General features: G+C 43.0%; 1 protein-coding gene across 1 annotated transcript in view; it reads left to right on the top strand.

Annotated features, from left to right (window-relative positions):
• The window catches only part of VIPR1 (vasoactive intestinal peptide receptor 1), a 598917-nt gene that overhangs the window by 279752 nt on the left and 297756 nt on the right, over nt 1-21409 (top strand). Inside the window, exon 3 of the mRNA XM_030197713.1 lies at nt 17312-17419. Within this exon, the coding sequence (XP_030053573.1) occupies nt 17312-17419 (108 nt within the window). The remainder of the gene's footprint in view (nt 1-17311; nt 17420-21409) is intronic.

Here is a 21409-nt window from a genome sequence, read left to right as displayed (position 1 = left end):
TTTTTGTATAGTGATGGAGAGTTCTCAGAGTATAAACTCACCCAAGTGAGACAACACCGAAGTGATTTATGTCTCTAAGGGTGGGCAAGCTTCTCAATCATAGAACTTCTCCGTGATTGTTATTGTGTCAGCAAACTGCACACCTGTGCTCTTTTTACCAAATAATAAGTGACCTAAAGAAATTTTTATAAAAAGTGTCTGAGTAAATCAATCCTATCTATTGCTCCTCTGACCTCAAAATAGAACAATATAAACAATGGGGCACTTATCGTGATGTGATTAGTAGATTCCCTCGTAAGTGTTCAATATTTCCTTCCAATCGGGGAACATATCACAATTGCTTTGTAATTCCAAAAATACACTTCTGGAAACACATCCAACTTGTATAGTCCCTCCGCAGCCGCACTTCAGCGCCCTCCACAAATAGTAATGGTAAAGAATCCAATAAACAAACCGGACTTTTTTTGTCCTTGCACCAAAGCGCTCCTGCGTTCTCAATGTATCATAAAGAGTCCGAATCTGCAGGGTTTCGTATAAACTTCTTAAGGAACTCAAATATGATATAGAAGAATAAAGCAAGAAAAAGGTGCCTCTGCTATCATTATCACTCTTCTCTATTCCATCTGAGGAATATAAACTGTTCCCAAACAGGAAATGATGTCATTTCTATTTCCCCCCGAATAGACACTGATTAAATACACATGGAAAGATGGTAAATCAAGTAATTTAAATCACCATGTTCCATTCTATGAAATCACCGTGTTCCATTCTATGAAATCATTCAAGCCATTAGGGGTTATCGTGTCGAATTCAAAGATCCAGAACTGTTCTTTCCGGTTAAGCACCTGTGTCATATCTCTACCCCTGACAGAACGAATAACCTGATCTATTACCAACCATTTTAACTGGGCAAATTGATGGTTGCATTCAGTGAGGGACTAATGGGGCCGCCAACACTTGTCTGTGAAGCCTACTTTTATGTTCAGTGAGGCGAATCTTAATCTGTCTGTTGGTGCGCCCCACATACCATAGTTGACAAGGGCATATGATCCCATATATGACAGATGTGGATTCACACGTAGTGTATGTTTTGTAATGATACACTTCGTTAGGTTTTTTTGGATGACGCCATTCAGTACCTTGAATGGCATGAACACAAAATTGACAATGTCCACAAACTGTATGTCCATTCACTGTAGAAGGGGTGGAAATAGGCTCAGTTAAAACTGAATGTACCAATTGGTCTCGAAGATTATAACCTCTGTGATATGCTACCACCCCAAATTATTATGTACCAGCCACCCACAATTTGGAGTGACAAAAGACCAAGGCCACGTATGAGAAAAGCAATTTTTATTACTTACCAAAGTACAGATACAATCAATAGTTTCTCATGGGAGGACAGCACTGCTACACATAGGGGTTATCTGTAACCGTCTCTCCAAAGTATTGTTCTGATTCAACTGCTTATATACCTTTATTTTAAACAACGCTTCACATAGGTTTAGCAAGTTATCTTCCTCAAAGATCATCCTGTTTTCTTTCAACACCATCTGTTTCCCGTCTAATGCTAAACCTCATTTTCTTGTTTATTTATAATTGCTCCTTTCCCATGCCTGCTTGCATGCAGGAATGTCTTATCAGATCGTGAGTTTCTGGTTCACATGCTTATCAGTTTTTGCCCTTTGGCCCTGTTCCATGGTGCATGACCTGTGCTCACTATTTACATCATTGAGGGGGGAGATGCTGCCCCCTATATGTCCCCAAACTATACATAGCAGTATTGGTATGGTTGGAGAGGAGATCTCGCGGTTTCTATGAGTTCCAACGAATTTTGTGACCAAAAAAACCCTTGCTATGGCTGTGTGTATACATGAGAATCATTTTTGTTCAGCCTGTGATAAATATCTCTATTTTTGTGCTGAATATCTCTTTATACAGTAGCTCCTGCTCAGCAGGCTGAAGATTTCACAGCAGTCAGCTGCCAGAGGCCAGATTCATTTTGGAATAAATCAAGCCTCTAGACTTTATGACCCTGAGCAGTTAAAACATTTATTCTGTCTCAGTGCCCCCTATGCAGACATAAATATAATTTAACAGAGTGAGAATGAGAAGCCAATGGAGGTAAAGCGGTTATGCTGAAATGTTGTGAGGAAGTAGAGGTCACCACGTTTAAAATTTAGGTCAAGTGAAATTCTGCAGAAGAGGTGTTGCAGAGCAGCTGATGTGCTCCTTTCAATTGCAACTTCTAAAAACAAATGAGATCACTTTGTCTTTTATGCTGTCTCTTCCTTGGTTCTGGCTGCTCCCCAATTACCATTTAAGCTTCAGTCATCTGTCTGCCAGAGTAACTTCAGCATTACTGACAACTGTAGGCGACGGTGCTAGATGGAAAAAAGGCTTATAGTTCATCGGATCATCATTGACAGCTCATTGCTGGCATTTTGCCATTGTGTTTGCCACTAGGAGTTTCAGATTCTCATTTTTGAAGCAGTGAACTGAACTGTCAGCACACACCTGTGAGGGTAATTTAAGCAAAATATCAGCTAACTTATTGATAAAAAAGCATTCTCACAAATGTGTTTTACATGCTGTCCATGTGGAGGAGGGGGGGTAATTTTGCAGCTGACTACACTGGTAAAAACTTTGCCGTGTTTTTTTATCCGTGGACTTTACCCCATTTTACATACTTTCTCTTTGAAAATTATCTCAGAAAAACTAGCGCACCCATTTACCCCTGCTAATGGCGTGGAACGATTTGCCAGGAACGTTTTCTGTAATAGAATCTAGGTGCCCAGGTTCCATAACAAAATAGTAACGTAATCCAGCATCAGCACGCCTAACATCGAGGTGCCCATACTTATGCCAGCCATAGAGCTGACATAAGTGCTGGCTTCTATATGCAATATGGATGCTCACAGGTGGGAGCCCTGACTATGTCCCACCCATGCTCCTTCCCTGTGTACCCCCCTTGCAAATATGCACTGTGTAAGTTAAGGGAGTATTTACAGAGTAGCACATAGACACAATATTGTCATTTACACATGTATGTGTGCACATAGCTATGTATATGTCTGTATTCTAAACATGCATAGGAGGAATTCTTTAATTAGCGCCTAAAGTTAGGCGCTAACTCTATGCCCAAATTTCAGTGCAAAAACGCACTTCGATGGATGCAAGGTTCCAAAATGGGGCTGAAATGGCAGATCGGCATGGAAATACACTTATGTGCTCAGTTATAGGATAGCGCCTAAGTGTATTCGTGTTCAGCTGCAAAGGGGGTATTCCCATGGGAGGGGCATGGGCAGGTCAGGGGTGTTCCAGAAAATTGCATGCAATATTCTAGAATACCACAGATGCGTGCCCAACTTGTGTGCCAGGATTAACACCTGGTTTCAGTTGGTATAAGTCCTCGTGTCCAAAGTTGGGCACAGAATTCGGTGACCAATGGTATTCTACACAGAGTGCTCATCCCGGAGCGCTCATCCCTGGGTGCCCACCTCGGAGTGCCCTTTCTAGAATAACGCTGGCTGCCGATTTATTTGGGTACTATTTGCTGAATCTAGTTCATAACATGCATGTAAATCTGAGCACCTAGTTTATAGAATTGCCCTTCATGTGTGAAAATCTGAACCCTTTTAGACTGTCCTCATTTTATGGGTTATTAGAGATGATCTACCACCTTTCCTCATTGCATGTAACAAAGTGGTTTACAAACAAACAAAAACTCCAAGAGAAAAAAAGAACACCATTAATTGATAGGAAGAAGAGTTGAGCATCATAGAACAGAAAGAATCAAGATCTCATGCCACGGAGAGCTGCCCACTGCCATCTGCACAAGGGAAAGCCGGCTGGAAGAGGTAGGTTTTTAGAGCAATCTTAAATATAAATGAAAAAGGATTTTAGGGACAAATGACATGGAAGGAAATTCCGCAAGGAAAGTGCTGCAAAAAAGAAGGCTGATTGCCTAGCGGAGTGCCAGTGGGCACGAGACTCCGAATGGATCAAAAGAGGTCTATCAAATAGTGAGTGCAGTATCCTAACTGGTGTATGAGGGATGACCAGTGCTGAAAGATAGGGTGGAGTACCTTGTATGTCAATATTAGCGCCAAACCCCTCCAAGAAAAACTGCACTGGCTCCCAATCAAAGAACGCATTGCTTTTAAGGTCTGCACCATGGTTCATAAAATTATATACGGCGAAGCCCTGGGATACATGACAGACCTCATAGACCTACCAACCAGAAACACAACAAGATCAGCACGAACTTACCTAAATCTCCACTACCCAAGCTGCAAAGGACTCAAATACAAATCAACTTATGCATCCAGCTTTTCTTACTTAAGCACACAACTATGGAACGCTCTGCCAAAGATAATAAAAACAATGAACGACCACCTAAGTTTCCGGAAAGAACTAAAAACAAACCTGTTCAAAAAGGCATACCCCACCGACCCGACATAAAAACCTAAGTTCCTGCGACACTGCAAAACCAAAGACTGTAATGGACAAACCTTAACCCTCATCCCCCACCCCCACCCCCCTAACTTCCCCAATGTATCTACCAAACACGAACCTTCTTTTACCACAATAACACCTGTATTTGTTCATACTGCAACTGGCGAACGCCATTGCGGAACTATGTAAGCCACATTGAGCCTGCAAATAGGTGGGAAAATGTGGGATACAAATGAAACAAATAAATATAAGGATCTTAAATTGAATCCTATAGGAAAAAGGAAGCTAGTGAGGCTGAATAACAGTGGTGTAATGTGGTCATATTTCTTAGCAGAGAAGAGTCTGATACCGGTATTCTGGATTGTCTGCAAACATTTGGTCAAGTAAGCTGGAACACAAGTATAAACATTACAGTAGTCCAGCTATGATGCCACTGTGCAATACAGTAGTGTCAGTTGAGAGGATCGATATAAGTAACTACAGAGAACGTTTAACTGTGTGAGGGAGAAAACATTTTTTCTAACCACAAATGAGATCTGATATTCGAATGAAAGATGCTGATCCAAACAAATCCGGTTAGCTTGGCAGAGTTTAAAAAGGGGTTAGACAGTTTCCTAAAGGAAAAGTCCATAAACCGCTACTAAATGGACTTGGGAAAAATCCACAATTCCAGGAATAACATGTATAGAATGTTTGTACTTTTGGGAAGCTTGCCAGGTGCCCTTGGCCTGGATTGGCCGCTGTCGTGGACATAGGAGCCAACTTTTCAAAATTATTGGGGGTGCTAAGCCCAATGGAAATAATCCCTCCCTGGACACATACAAGAATTTTTTTCCAATATTGGGGATGCTCAAGCACCCACAGCACCCACAGAGTCGGCTCCAATGGTCGTGGATAGGATGCTGGGCTCGATGGACCCTTGGTCTTTTCCCAGTGTGGCATTACTTATGTACTTATGTAAGTATTTGAAGTGTTAGCATGAGAAAACTGTCTACCACAAATTGAAGGAGTAAGTGAAGGGGCAGTTAAACTGTTAGTAAACCAGGAAGGAACAGTTTTTGAGTGGTTGAGAACAAGGTGATCTCTCAGTCACAGTACTACTGCATCCAAACAGGACTGCATCTGAGCAAGATCAGGCACAAGAGAATCAGTGTAGCAGAAGGTGAGGACGCTGTAATCTTGGACAAGTACAGTGAGCTCAGGAATATAATAAAAAGGAGCAGCACCAGCATCGAACCCTGAGGGGAACTCACAGTGAAGGGAATGGGGTGCAGAAGCAGAGGTAGAGAGTGAAACTGAAAAAGTTCTGTTATTTAGGAAAGATGAAAACCAGTGAAGTAATGTTCCTGAAATGCCTATATCTGTAAATCTGGATAACAGCAAATTGTGATCAACCAGATCAAAAGCTGTGGATAGGTCAAGCAAAAGTACTTCATGGATGTAGCCGGACACCCTATATTGGGTGGGCCTGAGCCCAAAGTGGGTGAGTATGACAATGCTGCCTCCCACCTGGCATTTCTCCCTCCCTTCCCCTCCCCTGCAGGCGATCGGGTCTCTCAACTCAGCTCAACTCCACTCCCCCAACCCCTGGCGCCAGTACCTTTTAAAGCCTTTAGTTCTTCACCAGCATAGTTTACTTCTGGTTAATGCTTTTAAACAATGCCAGCAGCCGAGCAAGCATTAGAGGCTAGCTAAACTCAGGCTTCATTTAAGGTACAGATACTGTGAGTTATAGAAAACTGCTATGAACTGTGATCAAAACTATTTGGACGTCCCTCCCTCCAGGTCTCTCTCAGCCAGTCACAGCACGTTTAGCTGTCACCGGTATCATCTAAACACGCTGTGATTGGCTGAGAGAGACTTGGAGGGAGGGACGTCCAAATAGTTTGATTTGGACGTCCTCGCACGTCCTGATCCTGGGGGTGAGGGTGGGGGTGGGGGCACAAGCTGAAAACAACCTTGGTGGGGACGGAGACTGTTGAGAGAAACTCCATGGCTGTAGTCATTTCAGGCACGTAAGAAAAACACATCCGAGAAGGACGCCCATCACAAAAGCTGAAGGAAAATGTCCAAGTGCTTGTCAGTGACATCTTTTTTTTTTTTTTTGAGTGAAGGACGTCCAAGTGTTAGGCACTTGGATGTCCTTCACTCGAAAAAAAAAAAAAAAAGGATGTCCCTGATGAGCACTTGGATGTTTTTTTTTTCCTTCCGATTCCCTCACAGCAGCCCCAACGAGAGGTGTAGACCTCCCGTTAGGTTTTCCACGGTAAGGGGATCGGAAAATGGTAGTGCATCGTATCGCATACACATTATAATACTAATTTGCTCATTTGCATTCCATTTTCGTTAGCTGCTACCGTGACAGGGAAATGGCTCGGAGAACCCTTTTGTGCATGTCCCGGTTTACTACTTGCGCATTAAACTGGCTAGAACCAGTTTAAAAACCACGTTGCTGGCTCGTTAAGTTTAGTGCATCTAGCCCTCAGTCCCACAACAATTGGATCAATGAGGGCAGTTCCCCATATATATATATATATATGAATGCACTCTAACACACCCTAAGTGCAAGTCACTCTGAATACATTATAAACATTCTCACCTGCCTCCTGTCTCTTCTGCTGAGCCTAAGGTAAAAGGTAGAAAGCTGATGAACAGACACTCAGTGGGCGTTTTGCTGACCACTGTTGGCTTTATTCGCAGATATTCAATACCGGGCCATGTCTGGGCACCAGCACTGATTATGCGGGCTTACCTGGGTGGCTCAAACATAGCTGATTAATTGTGATATTTGATGAACTGCAGAAAGATAAGACTGTGTTTTATACAATCCTATTTATGCGGTTATCTTAGCTGGTTAAGGGATTAATATTGGCACTTAACTGGCTGAGTGTCGACTATGCCTCTTAATGCCTACAAAGTAGCTGGTTTTGGCAAAAAAAAAATCAGGCCACATCACTCCTTTAGTCATGCAAGTTCACAGGCCGGTTCTGTTCATTCTTCTTTTCCTGCCGCCGCCGCTGCAGAAAGGAAAAGCTTTTCTCACCGTGGTAGAAGACGGAACCCAAAGGGCCTTTCTCAGGTACCGGTGCGCGGTAGCGCTAATACCATGGACCAGTGGGTTGTGGCACCACTGCACGAACCACTCTGTTAAAATCAGCTGCAGTCTGCGTTTCGGAGGAGCACAGCACAAACGTTCCTCAAACGGCACTGCCGGCTGCCCCTGTACAAGCGTCTAAAACTGGCAAAAGAAAGTCAATACAGAGAATGAAAGAGGCCTGATTATGGATTGATTCAAGGACGGCCTGCAAAAAAAAGGAAAAATAATTCACACTTAAAGCACTCCGTTCCCGATGAAGCCGCGTTTCTGGGCAAAACGGGTTCCCGTAGAGCAGACAATGAAGAGTGCCCAGCTTAAAAGCTAAGTGCAACAGTTTACGCCTTATTGTTAAACAGTGGTTGTTGGAAAAAGAAAAGAAAGAAAAAATATATCTGGAAAAAGAACGAAAAAACATACTTTATAATAGTAACACTTTAAGTTACAGAATTAAAAGTCTAAAAAGTTATAAAAATTGCAAGCTTAATCCATAGAAATCAAACAAAATAAAACATGGAAAAGAAAATAAGATGATACCTTTTTTATTGGACATAACTTAATACATTTCTTGATTAGCTTTCGAAGGTTGCCCTTCTTCCTCAGATCGGAAATAAGCAAATGTGCTAGCTGACAGTGTATATAAGTGAAAACATTCAAGCATTACTATGACAGTCTGACAGGGAATGTTTTCACTTATATACACTGTCAGCTAGCACATTTGCTTATTTCCGATCTGAGGAAGAAGGGCAACCTTCGAAAGCTAATCAAGAAATGTATTAAGTTATGTCCAATAAAAAAGGTATCATCTTATTTTCTTTTCCATGTTTTATTTTGTTTGATTTCTATTGATAACCTTAAGAGTGGACTAACACGGCTACCACACTCCTCTACTTAAGCTTAATCCAAAATGAAGTTTTTTGCCCAATGATAGAATCGTGGCATGTGCTATAAGAGTAATATAACCGCGCACTAAACCCTGGGTATTTTACCCACGGTTTCTGAGGGCTTTTTCTTCATTTTTTGTACAAGCACATAGTTTGTCACTAGAGCTTTATTTTTTGTATCAAGTTCACAGGCTCCCTATAAAGTTTTGTGTGCAGTTCAAAATCCTTCTACGCATAAGACATTACATACTGGTAAACCCTTTTATCTCTCCTCGTTGGTTATTCCTTATACCCCATCTTGCTCCCTTCATTCTCTTGCTCCCCACCGTCTAGTTCTACCCTCTCCAAAGTTCATTCACTATGAAACTACCAGGAAAGCAGCTTTTTATTTCCTGACGACCTTCCTCCTAATATCAGATCAGAACTTTCACTAGTTCGGTTTAAAACTCTACTGAAAATAGTTCCTTAAACTATGTTACAGGGTGTGCCTGGTCTGCAGCATGAGAGCAATGGACCTAATCTTATATTTTAACCCTATTGTTTGTTTTTTGTGTACAATTGCATTGCCGGAACTACATCTTGTAAGCGAACGGTTCTTTCCTATCTCAATGGAGTTCCTTTCCTGCCTTTATTTATGTTTTTTGATTTTAGATTTGTACACCACCTTGACCTTCAACAAAGAAAGGGCGGTAGATCAAGTTTTAATAAAACATAAACTTGAATGCTATCTGAGCATTTTCAATGGCACTATCCTGTTAAGTTCCGCAAATATGCCTGGTTACTCCCGGACAATCGATTTAAATGGGCAGGAGCCTTTTCTGGCCATTTAAATTGCTTTGAATATCGACCCGGTGTGTCTGGAGAAAAACTTTCTCAAACAAGGTATGAAAAGGGCACCTCCGAGCGTATGCCTGACCAACCCAAGAGTTTTCTAGATCTTTCCATATCATGATGTAATAGCTTTGTGGCGTGTTATTTTCTTGAGTATGCCAAGTTGACCGTGCTCTTTTATGGGTTTGATTGGGTGCAAATGTTTCCTGAACACCGTAAGATTACACTGGCCTTTGTATTGTTGCTTATGACAGTCTTCTGTGAAACAACTGCCCAAGCAAGGAACTCCTTGCCTTCCTCTATGACTAAAGATTTCTTGATGTTTGTTTCTTTCCTTGGCCCCAGAATTTCAAGTGTGTCTCAGGGCAAATTTTGTAGCAGCTGTAGCGGTGAGGGATTGCAATTTTATAGCTTCTCTCATAATTGATTGTTTCATTGAAGATGCAAGGCATGCCTTCCTACTTTAATACTTTGGCAAATGCCACTGTGTTACTGAAATGTTCTGGCTGCAGTTGGTGTATGTTTGTACAAATACAACTTAGAAACAGCTGTGTTCAGACAAGTGATTTACTGGGTTCATACTTGGAGAAAGAGGCTTTTTAAACTTGAGTCATTTAACATCTGTAACAGCCCTGTCTTGTTTTGCTTTTGTGTTCATTGTGTTAGTATGTGCCACATGCTTCGTGTATATATTTTTCAGTCGTCCACAGACATATGAACATAAACAGAATTGTCTGAGAGCTATTGAGGGTTATATCAGTTTATGCCACAAATGCAATTAGTCAAATTTAATCCTATGATTAAATATTTTCATTCATTTGAACAAAAATATCTGGCTTTAAACATAGCAGGCATGTACCACACCCATGTTGTGGTTTTTGTTTGACAAGATTCTGTATAGATCATATCATAAAGGAAAATAGGACACCCAGAAGTGTCTAAAAAACCATCATTGTTCACTTATAAACAAATTTAAACATCTTTTTCAAGATCTACAGCTTGTTAAGTTTCATCAGTCTCAAACATAAACCAAAGGATTCCATTATAATAATTCAGCAACAGCAATAGTTTACAGCCTACTCATCCTGCAGAGACAACACAGTGCAAAGCATAAGTAACGACATTTAGAAAATAAGTGGGGGTACCAAGTACAATATAAATTACACTTTTCTGGACAACGTGAAAAAGCTTTCTCAATATTGGGGGTGCTCAGCACCCACAGAGCTTGCTCCTATAGAGCAAAGTAGCACCAATAGCTTCACATATCAGCAGTTCTTTACGAAAAAAGGAGGCGAATGCTTGGAATAACCAACTGGAAGAGGCCATGTCAACCAAAACTTACTGAATTCAAGGGTGATTGGGACAGAGAGAGAGAGAGATGACTTTGCTAAAAACAAAATTAGGAGGCTGCAGCAAAGCAAACAACTCACTCTTGGCTTCTTGAAGGAGATTGGTGATAAGGAAAAACACAAAGGACAGCTAAAGGAAGCATAAGCAAGGAATACTGTAGGCCGAGAGGCTACACCAGCTGGGAATCTGCAAGTTGGAACTCGGAAACCCACTGGATCAATCCGGGCAGGCTGGTAGTGGCCAGGTGCTGTCAGCAACCTTATACATGGGGGTGTGTGGGGGGGGGGGGGGGAGGGGGGAATTTAAGAAATGTTGATTTTGTCAACAGCCTTAGTTAGATTTAGTACCTAGATTATTGCAAAGCTTTGTGGTCGGAAATAAGGGTTGGGAGATCTGGGTGTTGAAATTAAGTATGGAAACTGTTATTCTCACCTATCTTAGATGACACAGAGCTAAAGTGGAAGAAAACAAAAGTAAATTTAAATAAACCCTGTATATCTGGTAGCTGGAATGTAGCTTTAGGAGTGTAGACTGAAAAAGAAAAATTGGGCAGACTGGATGGGCCAACTGGTTTATGTCTGCTACAGCACTGTTACAGTGGTTTTTAATCAGTGGTGCCCATGTCCCAAGGGGAGCAGGAAGAAGTCAAATGGGGTATGGAGAAGGGTCTTAAAATCTCACTAACTGTGACAAAGCTCGTTCACACACTTCTTCAGATTGCACAATCATGTCTTCCTGACAAAGGCTGTGATCTAATCATTGCAATTACTGCATTGTTGTTGCAGTGCTTATAACTTAAATGTTTCCTAGCATGTATCATTTATAAATGGTAAATTTATTCAACAATAGATACAATTTATGTAGCACTGTAGCTTTAAGTGTGATTTTTTTCTTTTTTTTGTAATATTGTGTATTATTGCGATTGTAGCATTGCTAGCAGCTAACAGCCACATGAGCTGTCAGTAGTCACTACTGGACACATGGTATAGGAAGGAGATGCAGGAACCAAAAGTGTTAAGAACCCTTAGAAGCTCATAATCAAAATTAAAAAAAAAAATAGCATAATTGGCAGATGAATGTGCATAAGATGGGTGGTATTACGTGATAGACGCCCCCTCGCCCATAGAGCTGTCCAGGGACCACACTAGCTGGGGGTCCATGCCGGACAAAGACTCATACAGATAAATTTTCACTGAAAGTTAAGTGCAGTATTTAATTATGCTTTTATATCCCCCCACCATCACCCCTTTCCCAGCACCAATCCTTCCTCCTGAAGGCCTGGTTTTTTAGGCAGGCTTTCGGAGGGTCAGACTGATTAGATGGCATGAGCTTCACCAGCTAGAGCTCTTCCTTTAGTGTTCTCCTTGCTTGTCTGTCTAAACTCACTGACGTTTACTCTTTTTAATTGGAGTTTCATTTTTTTTTTCAGGTTGTACTCGCTAGAAAAAATACACTGCTTATAAGCAGAGGCGTATCTGAAGTTTGGCAGTAGGGGGGGCCAGAGCCAGAGTGAGGGGGCACATTATAGCCCCCCCCCCCCCCGCCGCCATTGCCGACCCCCCAGCCGCCGTCACCCCCCTTGCCGCCGTCACCTACCTTTGCTGGCGGGGGACCCCAACCCCCGCCAGCCGAGGTCCGCTTCCTCCTGCCACTGCCTTTAAAAATATTCCTTCAGCTGGCGGGGGACCCCAACCCCCACCAGCCGAGCCGAGGTCTTTTAAGTTCTTCTTCGATTGTCCTCCGTGCTGTTCAAAGCTGCTGAATCCAGTTTTGGAGTCTGACGTCGCTGCACGTTGTACTTGCAGGACGTCAGACTCACAGACTCTGTTTCTGTGAGTCTGACATCCTGCACGTACAATGTGCTGCGACGTCAGACTCCGAAACTGGATTCAGCAGCTTTGAACAGTACGGAGGATGAAGAAGAACTTAAAAGACCTCGGCTCGGCTGGTGGGGGTTGGGGTCCCCCGCCAGCTGAAGGAATATTTTTAAAGGCAGTGGCAGGAGGAAGCGGACCTCGGCTGGCGGGGGTTGGGGTCCCCCGCCAGCAAAGGTAGCCCACGGCGACGGCGGGGGGAGGGTTGACGGCAGTAGGGGGGTCCAGGCGAAATCTGCGGGGGCCCAGGTACCCTGTGGCCCCACACAGATACGCCCCTGCTTATAAGTATTCTACAATTTGTGCGCACAGCTTTGTGTGCTAAGTGTAAAATTGTGCATGCATTGCAAGTTCATAGAAGTAGGAGCAATATATGGAAGTGGTTTTGGAGGTCAGTGCCTAGCTATCGTGCAAGAAGAAGCTGAACTGTGTTGCATGATCAAATCTGATGGGAGTAATTCGGTTTGTAGCTTTCGGGATTGTTAAATGAATGAAGCTCAGGGCTGGCCTGCTGCCTAAGGACAGCAAGTGCTCACATTATTCAAGGTTTAACATTTATGATTCCTGTTTAGTGAGGCAAAGGACTATATCTGTTGTACACACTTAATGGCTTTAATAGCTAGCTACAAAAATAGATGAATTTGTTTTGAAAGAACTCAGTTATCTAGGGACACAGGCTGGGAAGTAGCTATTTTAGCCACAGGAAGCCTTTGAAAAGGTCAGCGCAGCAAGTTATGCAAGGTGAATAGAAGAGGATCATATTTGGATCAGTGTGGGGGTTGGGAGTGGAGGGGGGAGGGAGGTGGAGGAGTCACTTCTTGTTTACATTCCAGCACAGAGGTTTAGTTTGTATTGCTGATGGGGAGCAGGAAGTTAAGTTGTGGTACACATACCTGCCAAGTCTCCCGCATTCAGTGGGCCATCTCCCGCACTCCCGCCAAAATGGAAAAGTCTCCCGCTGAGATGAGGAATCACTGTTTTTCTCACCAATGCAGCAGCAGCGGCAAAACGACGACAACAATAAAGCAAGTTCAGAGCCACAGCAGCCTTCAGGCATGCCCCACCTAGAGTATTGTGTTCAGTTTTGGACGCCGTATCTTGCTAAGAATGTAAAAAGAATTGAAGCGGTGCAAAGAAAAGCTACGAGAATGGTATGGGATTTGCGTTACAAGACGTATGAGGAGAGACTTGCTGACCTGAACATGTATACTCTGGAGGAAAGGAGAAACAGGGGTGATATGATACAGATGTTCAAATATTTGAAAGGTATTAATCCGCAAACGAACCTTTCCGGAGATGCGAAGGCGGTAGAACGAGAGGACATGAAATGAAATTGAAGGGGGGCAGACTCAAGAAAAATGACAGGAAGTATTTTTTCACAGAGAGAGTAGTGGATGCTTGGAATGCCCTCCCGCGGGAGGTGGTGGAAATGAAAACGGTAACAGAATTCAAACATGCTTGGGATAAACATAAAGGAATCTTGGTCAGAAGGAATGGATCCTAAGGAGCTTAGCCGAGATTGGGTGGCAGAGCCAGTGGCGGGAGGCGGGGATGTTGCTGGGCAGACTATACAGTCTGTGCCAGAGCCGGTGGTTGGGAGGCGGGACTGGTGGTTGGGAGGTGGGGATAGTGCTGGGCAGACTTATACGGTCTGTGCCCTGAAAAGGACAGGTACAACATTAGATTGTAAGCTCTTTGAGCAGGGACTGTCTTTCTTCTATGTTTGTGCAGCACTGCGTATGCCTTGTAGCGCTATAGAAATGCTAAATAGTAGTAGTAGTAGTAGTAATAGAAGGTAAGGTATACACAAAAAGTAGCACATATGAGTCTATCTTGTTGGACAGACTGGATGGACCGTGCAGGTCTTTTTCTGCCGTCATCTACTATGTTACTGTGTCAGTTCCGCTGGTCCCCGGAACTCAAAGTTGACGTCAGCGGGGGGGCACAGGACGAGCAGAGTCGACAGCGCATGCCTGAAGGCTGCTACGGCCCCGCATTTGCTTTTTTTTTTTGTTTTTGCGGCTGCTGCAGAGGTTGCATGAAAACAGGAGGGAGATGGGATGGAATCAAAGTTGAAGCCAATAGGTTAGTCTCTGTTTTCCCTTCAAAACAAAGCAAGCAAACCTACGAGCTGCTGCTGCATCCACGTTGTCATTCTTTATTGTTGGTAGCATTTTTATTTAATCTCACTTATAATTTCAAATATGCTGGCTTGTGCAGTATACAGATGTACACAGAGGAAGTATAATAAGGGAATAACTTTTCATAGGTAGAGTAGTAATTTGTTAGAAATTGTAATCAGTGTGTCATTTGGAGGGGCTGGTTATAGGGACACCTTAGCACTGTTATATTTGAGCAGAGATTTTTTTTTTTCTCAAGGTAAAGGGCCTCTATAACAGACATCATGTTATGAGAATCAGGTGCTCAACATTCAGAGTTTCTATCAATTTATTTATTTACTTATTTATATCATTTATATCTCACATTAAACATGTATTAGGTTGAAACCTGGAAGTATTTAAAATCTTTTTTTTTTCTATGCCTACATCAAAAGAAAAAAGATGACATAGGGCAGAGTGGGCGGAGCCAAGGCAGAATGGGTAGAACCAAGGCAGAGTGGGTGTGGCTGGGGCATGTACTGAAATCTCCCTCTCAAAAATCGAAAGCCCTTGGCAGTCTTTCTGTGGCATGATGAAACTGCTTTTTAAAATTTTTTAGCTTGCTCCTTGGTGTGATGACCTGTTGAGCCACTTTCATTGATTGTGCTTCTAAGTCACAGTAACTTCTGAGCCTTTGAGTGGAGGAGTGGTCTAGTGGTTAGGGTGGTGGAGTTTGGTCCTGAGGAACTGAGTTCAATTCCCATTTCAGGCACAGGCAGCTTCTTGTGACTGGGCAAGTCACTTAATCTTCCATTGCCCCATGTAAGCCACATTGAAAAGCATGGGGTACAAATGTAACTAAAAAAAGTCTTGTCTTTAAGGGCTTCATTAAGATTCTACTATTCTGTGCTAATTCCAGTGAACTCTTCAGATCTTTTTCCCCAGGCTCTAATTCATCTACATCTAGGGATTCCCCCATTTCTTCTGCCTATAAACTCTGTGAGTGATTTTTAGAATTTTTATGTGGGTGTCTGCCCACATAAAAGACTTGTTAGAAAATTGTTCCATCTCATATGGTGGAGAGCGCATATAGTTTTAGCCATGGGGGGAAAGAGGCAGGGTTAGGTCATATGGAAGGGGGTCATATATAGAGTTTTCATTTTGAAATCTCTTTATGCATTTTCACATACATACTTTTTATGCAGGCATAAAGCATACACGTCCCTCCCCCTGACCGTTTCCAAGGGAAACTTTATCAACTAGCTTACAGGCCTTCTGGACAGTACAAGCCCCATGCTTATTTTCCAAATTAGAAACCCAAGACTCAGCCGGTATTTCTTGGTGATATATAGGTGCATGTACATTTCCACATTTCCCAGGGCTATCAACATGCTGGTTTGAAGCATGTGTTAATGTCCTGGTTAATGTAGTGTATATATGGGGGGACATGGTAAAATGTTATGTGATTTGTGAAAGTTGTGATTGATTGATGTATATATGTGGAGCAGAAAGAAAGAATATTGGGGCACAAAGGATGCTTGAAATTAAAAATAAATGGAGAAATTCAATGATTGAGAAAATTAATCCACCCTCTAAGAGAAATTTTCCTAAAAGAAATTTGTGTGAAGTTTTTGTTGCTCCATATAACATAGTAACGTGGAGGGGCATAATCGAACGTCGCCGGTGAAATAGATCGCCAGCGATCCATTTTGACAGCGGCGCAACAGCTGGCCGGAACCGTATTATCAAAAAAAAACAGCCGGCAATCTTTTTTTTCGATAATACGGTTTAGCCCGGCCAAATGCCAGAGTTCGCTGGGTTTGAGATTGCCGTTTTTGTTTTTCAGCGATAATGGAAAAAAATGCCGGCCAGCTCAAACACGGCGAAATCTAAGGCATTTGGTCGTGGGAGGAGCCAGCATTTTAGTGCACTGGTCCCCCTCACATGCCAGGGCACCCTAGGGGGCACTTCTAAAAATGTTTAAAAAATACAAAAAAAGCTCCCAGGTGCATAGCTCCCTTACCTTGGGTGCTGAGCCCCCCAAATCCTCCTTTTACGAAGGTACGCAGAAAAATGGCTTGCGGTAGTGTAGGCGCGGGTTTTGGGCATGCACCGATCCATTTTTTAGCTCTCCTGTAAAAAAGGCCTTTTAAAAAAATTTTGGACAAAAATGGACGTGCGACAAAATGAAAATTGCTGCGCATCCATTTTGGGTCAGAAACCTTACTGCAAGCCATTGACCTAGCAGTAAAGACTCATGCGGTAACCGGGCGGTAATGACCTACGTGTGCCAAAAGCCACTTTGCGCGCGTCCAATACGCGTGCCTGAAATAAAAAATATTTTTCAGACGCTTGTATCGGGCGCGCGCAAAAAATGAAATTACCGCAAGAGCCATGTGGTAGTCAGTCAGTAACTCCATTTTGGCGCACATTGGGCACGCGTAGACGCTTACGCGGCTTAGTAAAAGGACCCCAGTGTATGCTAGAAACAAAACTTTGTAAAGTAAATGAACAAAAGATATTCCAATGAAAGAAAAAGTGGAAATAAAGCACCTGAACTGAAAAACAGCATGTGTACATGTCCCTAATTTCCATGCCAATTAAGCTAAAGTGGTGGGTTTCAGGTTTTCATTGAACATCAGTTTCAGATTGTTGTATAACTGGGGACATTTGATCTGATGTGTTCTGGTTGCTGTAAAGGTTTCTCATTTTGCTTTCCAGGATGCAGAAAGATGTTTGATAACATTACCTGCTGGCCCTCAGCATCAATAGGACAAATTGTAGTGATTCCATGTCCAACATACTTCACCTTCTTTTCTAATGTGCAAGGTAAGTGCAGCCGTTGTGGTTCACTTTATGTAAATGTGGCTGCGTACTTTAACGCCCATTTTTCCTGATATAACAGGAGTGGGCAACTTTATACACAGAGGGCCACACGAATGTCAGTACTATCCTTAGCGGGCCACATTATGTAATGTTGGAACCTGAAATGCACAGAGCTTCACAGACCAACTGTAATAAATAAGTAAAAATTTAACTAAAAACAATGGAAACAAATTGCTACAGTGGATATTCTGAAAACAGTTGTGAAATACAGTATTTAAATTGTCCCAAACTCTAGTTAATGATGTTTTCTCTTCCCATGGTCTCGGTGGCCATATAAATTTCAATGGCAGTCCACATTCAGCCCATGAGTAGCAGGTTGCCCGCCCCTGTGCTATAAAAATCCTAAATAAAAATTAAGTGCATTTTTGTAAAATGGATAATGTGTGCCTCTGTTCAGGGCCGACAAGAGGGGGGGACAGGGGGGACAAAATTCCCCGGGCCTGGGCCTCCGGGGGGGGGGGGGCCCGGCACCGCTGCCGCAGTCCGACCCGCCCGCCCTCTGTCGCTCCCTGTCATTGAATTTAAGCGCCTCACCTTCAAAAGCACAGCAAGCAGCGGCAGACCACTCCTTCCTTCCATGTCCCACCCTTTCCTGACGTAACTTCCGCGAGGGCGGGACACAGAAGGAGTGGTCTGCCGCTGCTTGCTGCACTTTCGAAGGTGAGGAGCTTAAGGTCAGTGCAGAGGGCCCGGGGGTGGAGAGAGGGCCCAGTGACCTCAGGTGGGGGGGGGGGGGGCCCGGGGGCGGCCTTGTCCCGGGCCTGGCCCAGTCTCTCGGCAGCCCTGCCTCTGTAGATGAACGGTTCAATGACTAACGTTGTTCTTCAGTTCTCCAACCTACTTGTGATAGTTACCATCAAAATATGAGGGCATACAAAGTTCATAGAAAGACTTTGCCATAAAGATTAACTGCAAGATACTCAGCAGTTTTGAGATCTATTTAGAATATAATTTAATTTTTTCTATCTATGCATTATTTATAGAAGTAATTAAAGCATATTTCTTCCCAGTGCCTGCCTCGTTTTCCTCTAATGAGTTAAATTAATTTTTGAGAGATGTGGAGCCCTATTTTTTAAAAGATGTGGAAAGTGGAATTAGCATGTCCAGATCAGGACATGGAAAATTCCCACAGTACTTTTCAAAGGCTCTGCAAACACAGGTCTGCACCTTCATGCCTCTCCGTGTTCCATGGCAGCAGTGATTTTACAAAGCTGCAGAATAAAAATGTGCAGGCCATCCCCACATATGTGTGGGAGCAGCTTTGTAGAATTATTGCTCTCAACAGCATCCACTCCCCGTATATCTTGATCCTTCTCCACAACATTATAAACTCTCCCCAGGCATTACCCCCAACCAGAGCCATAGCAAGGGGAGCTGACACCCGGGGCAGGTCGCTGCTGCGCACCCCCCCCCCCCCGAGTGCAGCACGGCGCACCCTCCTCCTGCTGGAGCGCACCCCCACGGAGCGCATATCTCCCCCCCCCCCCGGAGCGCATACCTGCGGCGAGGGATGGGCGGGAGGGCCGATCCGCCCCAACTGCATGTTGCTGGGGTGTGTCGGCTCCGCGCTGGTTCAGTGCTCTCTCTGTCCCGGAACAGGAAGTAACATGTTCCGGGGCAGAGAGGGCAGTGCACCAGGCGCGGAGCCGACACCCCCCAGCGGCGTGCACCCGGGGTGGACCGCCCCCCTTCCTACGCCACTGCCCCCAACATCAGACCCTTCCAGTGCTTGCACCCAAACATCCAACTCAACCCCCACCCTGATGGTGACACCCCTCCCCCAAACTTCCAGCTCACCCCAGCTTTATGGTGCCCCCCCCCTCTAGTCATGAAGGTCCTCTCCAGAAGGTGGGCCCCAAGACTATGGTTACCATATTTGCAGAGACAAAAAAGAGGACAAAAAAAAAATAAAATGATTGCTGCCTTTGACCCCACCCCACCCCACATGATGCACAGTCACCTTGCCCTGTCTCCTGCTAAATACAGACAACCAAACAACAGCTGCAATCCAAGCAGGAAATCATTCCCTGTTTTTATTTTATTTATTTATTTGTTGCATTTGTATCCCACCTTTTTTGCAGGCTCAATGTGGCTTACAATACATCATGAATAGTGAGAATACATGAGAAAGTATACATTTAGTATAACAGAAGGATTTGGGGTAACATGAATGGTAGAACATGATAGTACATTAGCAAGCAATTGTAGTAAGAAATATTTAAGAATTGTCTAAGAATTATATGGAAAATGTGCATTTAGTAATAGTGAAAAAACATGATAGTGGTTTGGCAGTCAGATATTGTAAGGGCAGTTCTGGGTATATGTACAGGAGTTCATATTTGTTGATCCTTGTTGTATGCCTTGTTGAAGAGATGGGTCTTCAGTAGACTTTGGAAGTTGGCTTGTTCATAGATCGTTTTTAGGTTTCGCGGCAACACATTCCAGAATTGTGTGCGCAGGGAAAGTCTTTTCTCTCCTGGGAGCTGAGGGAGCTCCAGATTACACTGAAGAGCTCTCCCCAGACTCCACCCCCCATTCTACACCTATCCTTAGCCTTCTGTCTCAGTCCTACTTTTTGCCCACTTCTTCTAAGGGTGAGTACTGGAAGCTTTCTCTTTCTCAAGGTACCATTCCTGCTATTTACCTGTTTCTCCTGAGGATGAGAAAGGTGGGCCTGCTTCCTCCAAGGGTTTACCTTAGGGTACCTACAGTCTCAATTGTCTGTAAAGGACTGGGCTTCCCAGGGAGTCTCTATTCCCCCAGGAATGCCTACACATATACAGCATAAAAATACAGGCTATATGTCAGCAGTAGATACCTGTATACTCTTGGGCAGTTTTCTAAATGCTTATTTCTAATGTAAAGACAACAAAAAAAGCACAAAAAGGCCTCCAAGGCTGGAACAATGGTATAATCTTTAATAAAAAAGGACCCGACACGGGTCGTGTTTTGGCGTAATGTGGGCCTGCCTCAGGGGTCAAGGTCCTTTAAAGTGAACAAAAATCTAAAATTGTCCTTTGGTAGACTTTCCACAGCAAATCGTACCAAACACTTCTGAGGGTAACAGCTGACCCCAATGAACTGCCAAAAAAAAAAAATGTAAATCAACACATAAAATTATTCCCTCTAAGGACAGTTTTCAAAGTCCTTTACATGACTAGAAAAACATTGTTAGTCTCACTCACACACACAATGAGTGACTCGGGCTGCACATACTGCAGCAGGACATGTTTATCCACTCCTAACCTAGCTGAGATAGTATTTAACCATCTCTCTGACCTCATGTGCAACTTTCTTTAAATCAGTCACCTTACTTATTAGTCATCTTACTTTCTAACTCCTCTTACTCTCTTACCTATCTATATGTTCCATCTTTGCTTATACCCTTCACTGCCAATTGAAATTTATTTAGTTATTTATTTATTTAGATTTTGCTCACACCTTTTTCAGTAGTAGCTCAAGGTGAGTTACATTCAGGTACACTGGGTATTTCCCTGTCCTTGGAGGGCTCACATCTATTACGTAGTGTGTTGACATTGTAAGTAGTATACTATGCCATACTTTGCATTGTTATTTGAATAATTTTACTGTTGTAATTGCCTATTGCTTCATGTTTGATTTATTCTTACTGTACACCACCTTGAGTGAATTCCTTCAAAAAGGCGGTAAATGAATCCTAATAAATAAATAACATAAATAAATACTTAAAGCCCTCTTCTTTAGATCTCTGTTCAGCTAATATGAAAAGACATTTTTATTTTTTTAATAGTTGTGTTCTTGTATTAATAATTGTCTTGTAATGCTTCTTAATTTGTTATGTAAGCCGCATTGAACCTGAGCTTTCTTGGAAAAATGTGGGGTAGAAATGTCATAATAAATAAATAAAATAAATACATTTCGAGTATTAGTCACATTTAGCAGAAAGATCACAGA

Source organism: Microcaecilia unicolor, chromosome 1 (assembly GCF_901765095.1).
Source record: "Microcaecilia unicolor chromosome 1, aMicUni1.1, whole genome shotgun sequence".
NCBI lineage: Eukaryota > Metazoa > Chordata > Amphibia > Gymnophiona > Siphonopidae > Microcaecilia > Microcaecilia unicolor.
The sequence above is the reverse complement of the archived record's forward strand: the minus strand, read 5'-3'. Positions and strand labels throughout refer to the sequence as shown.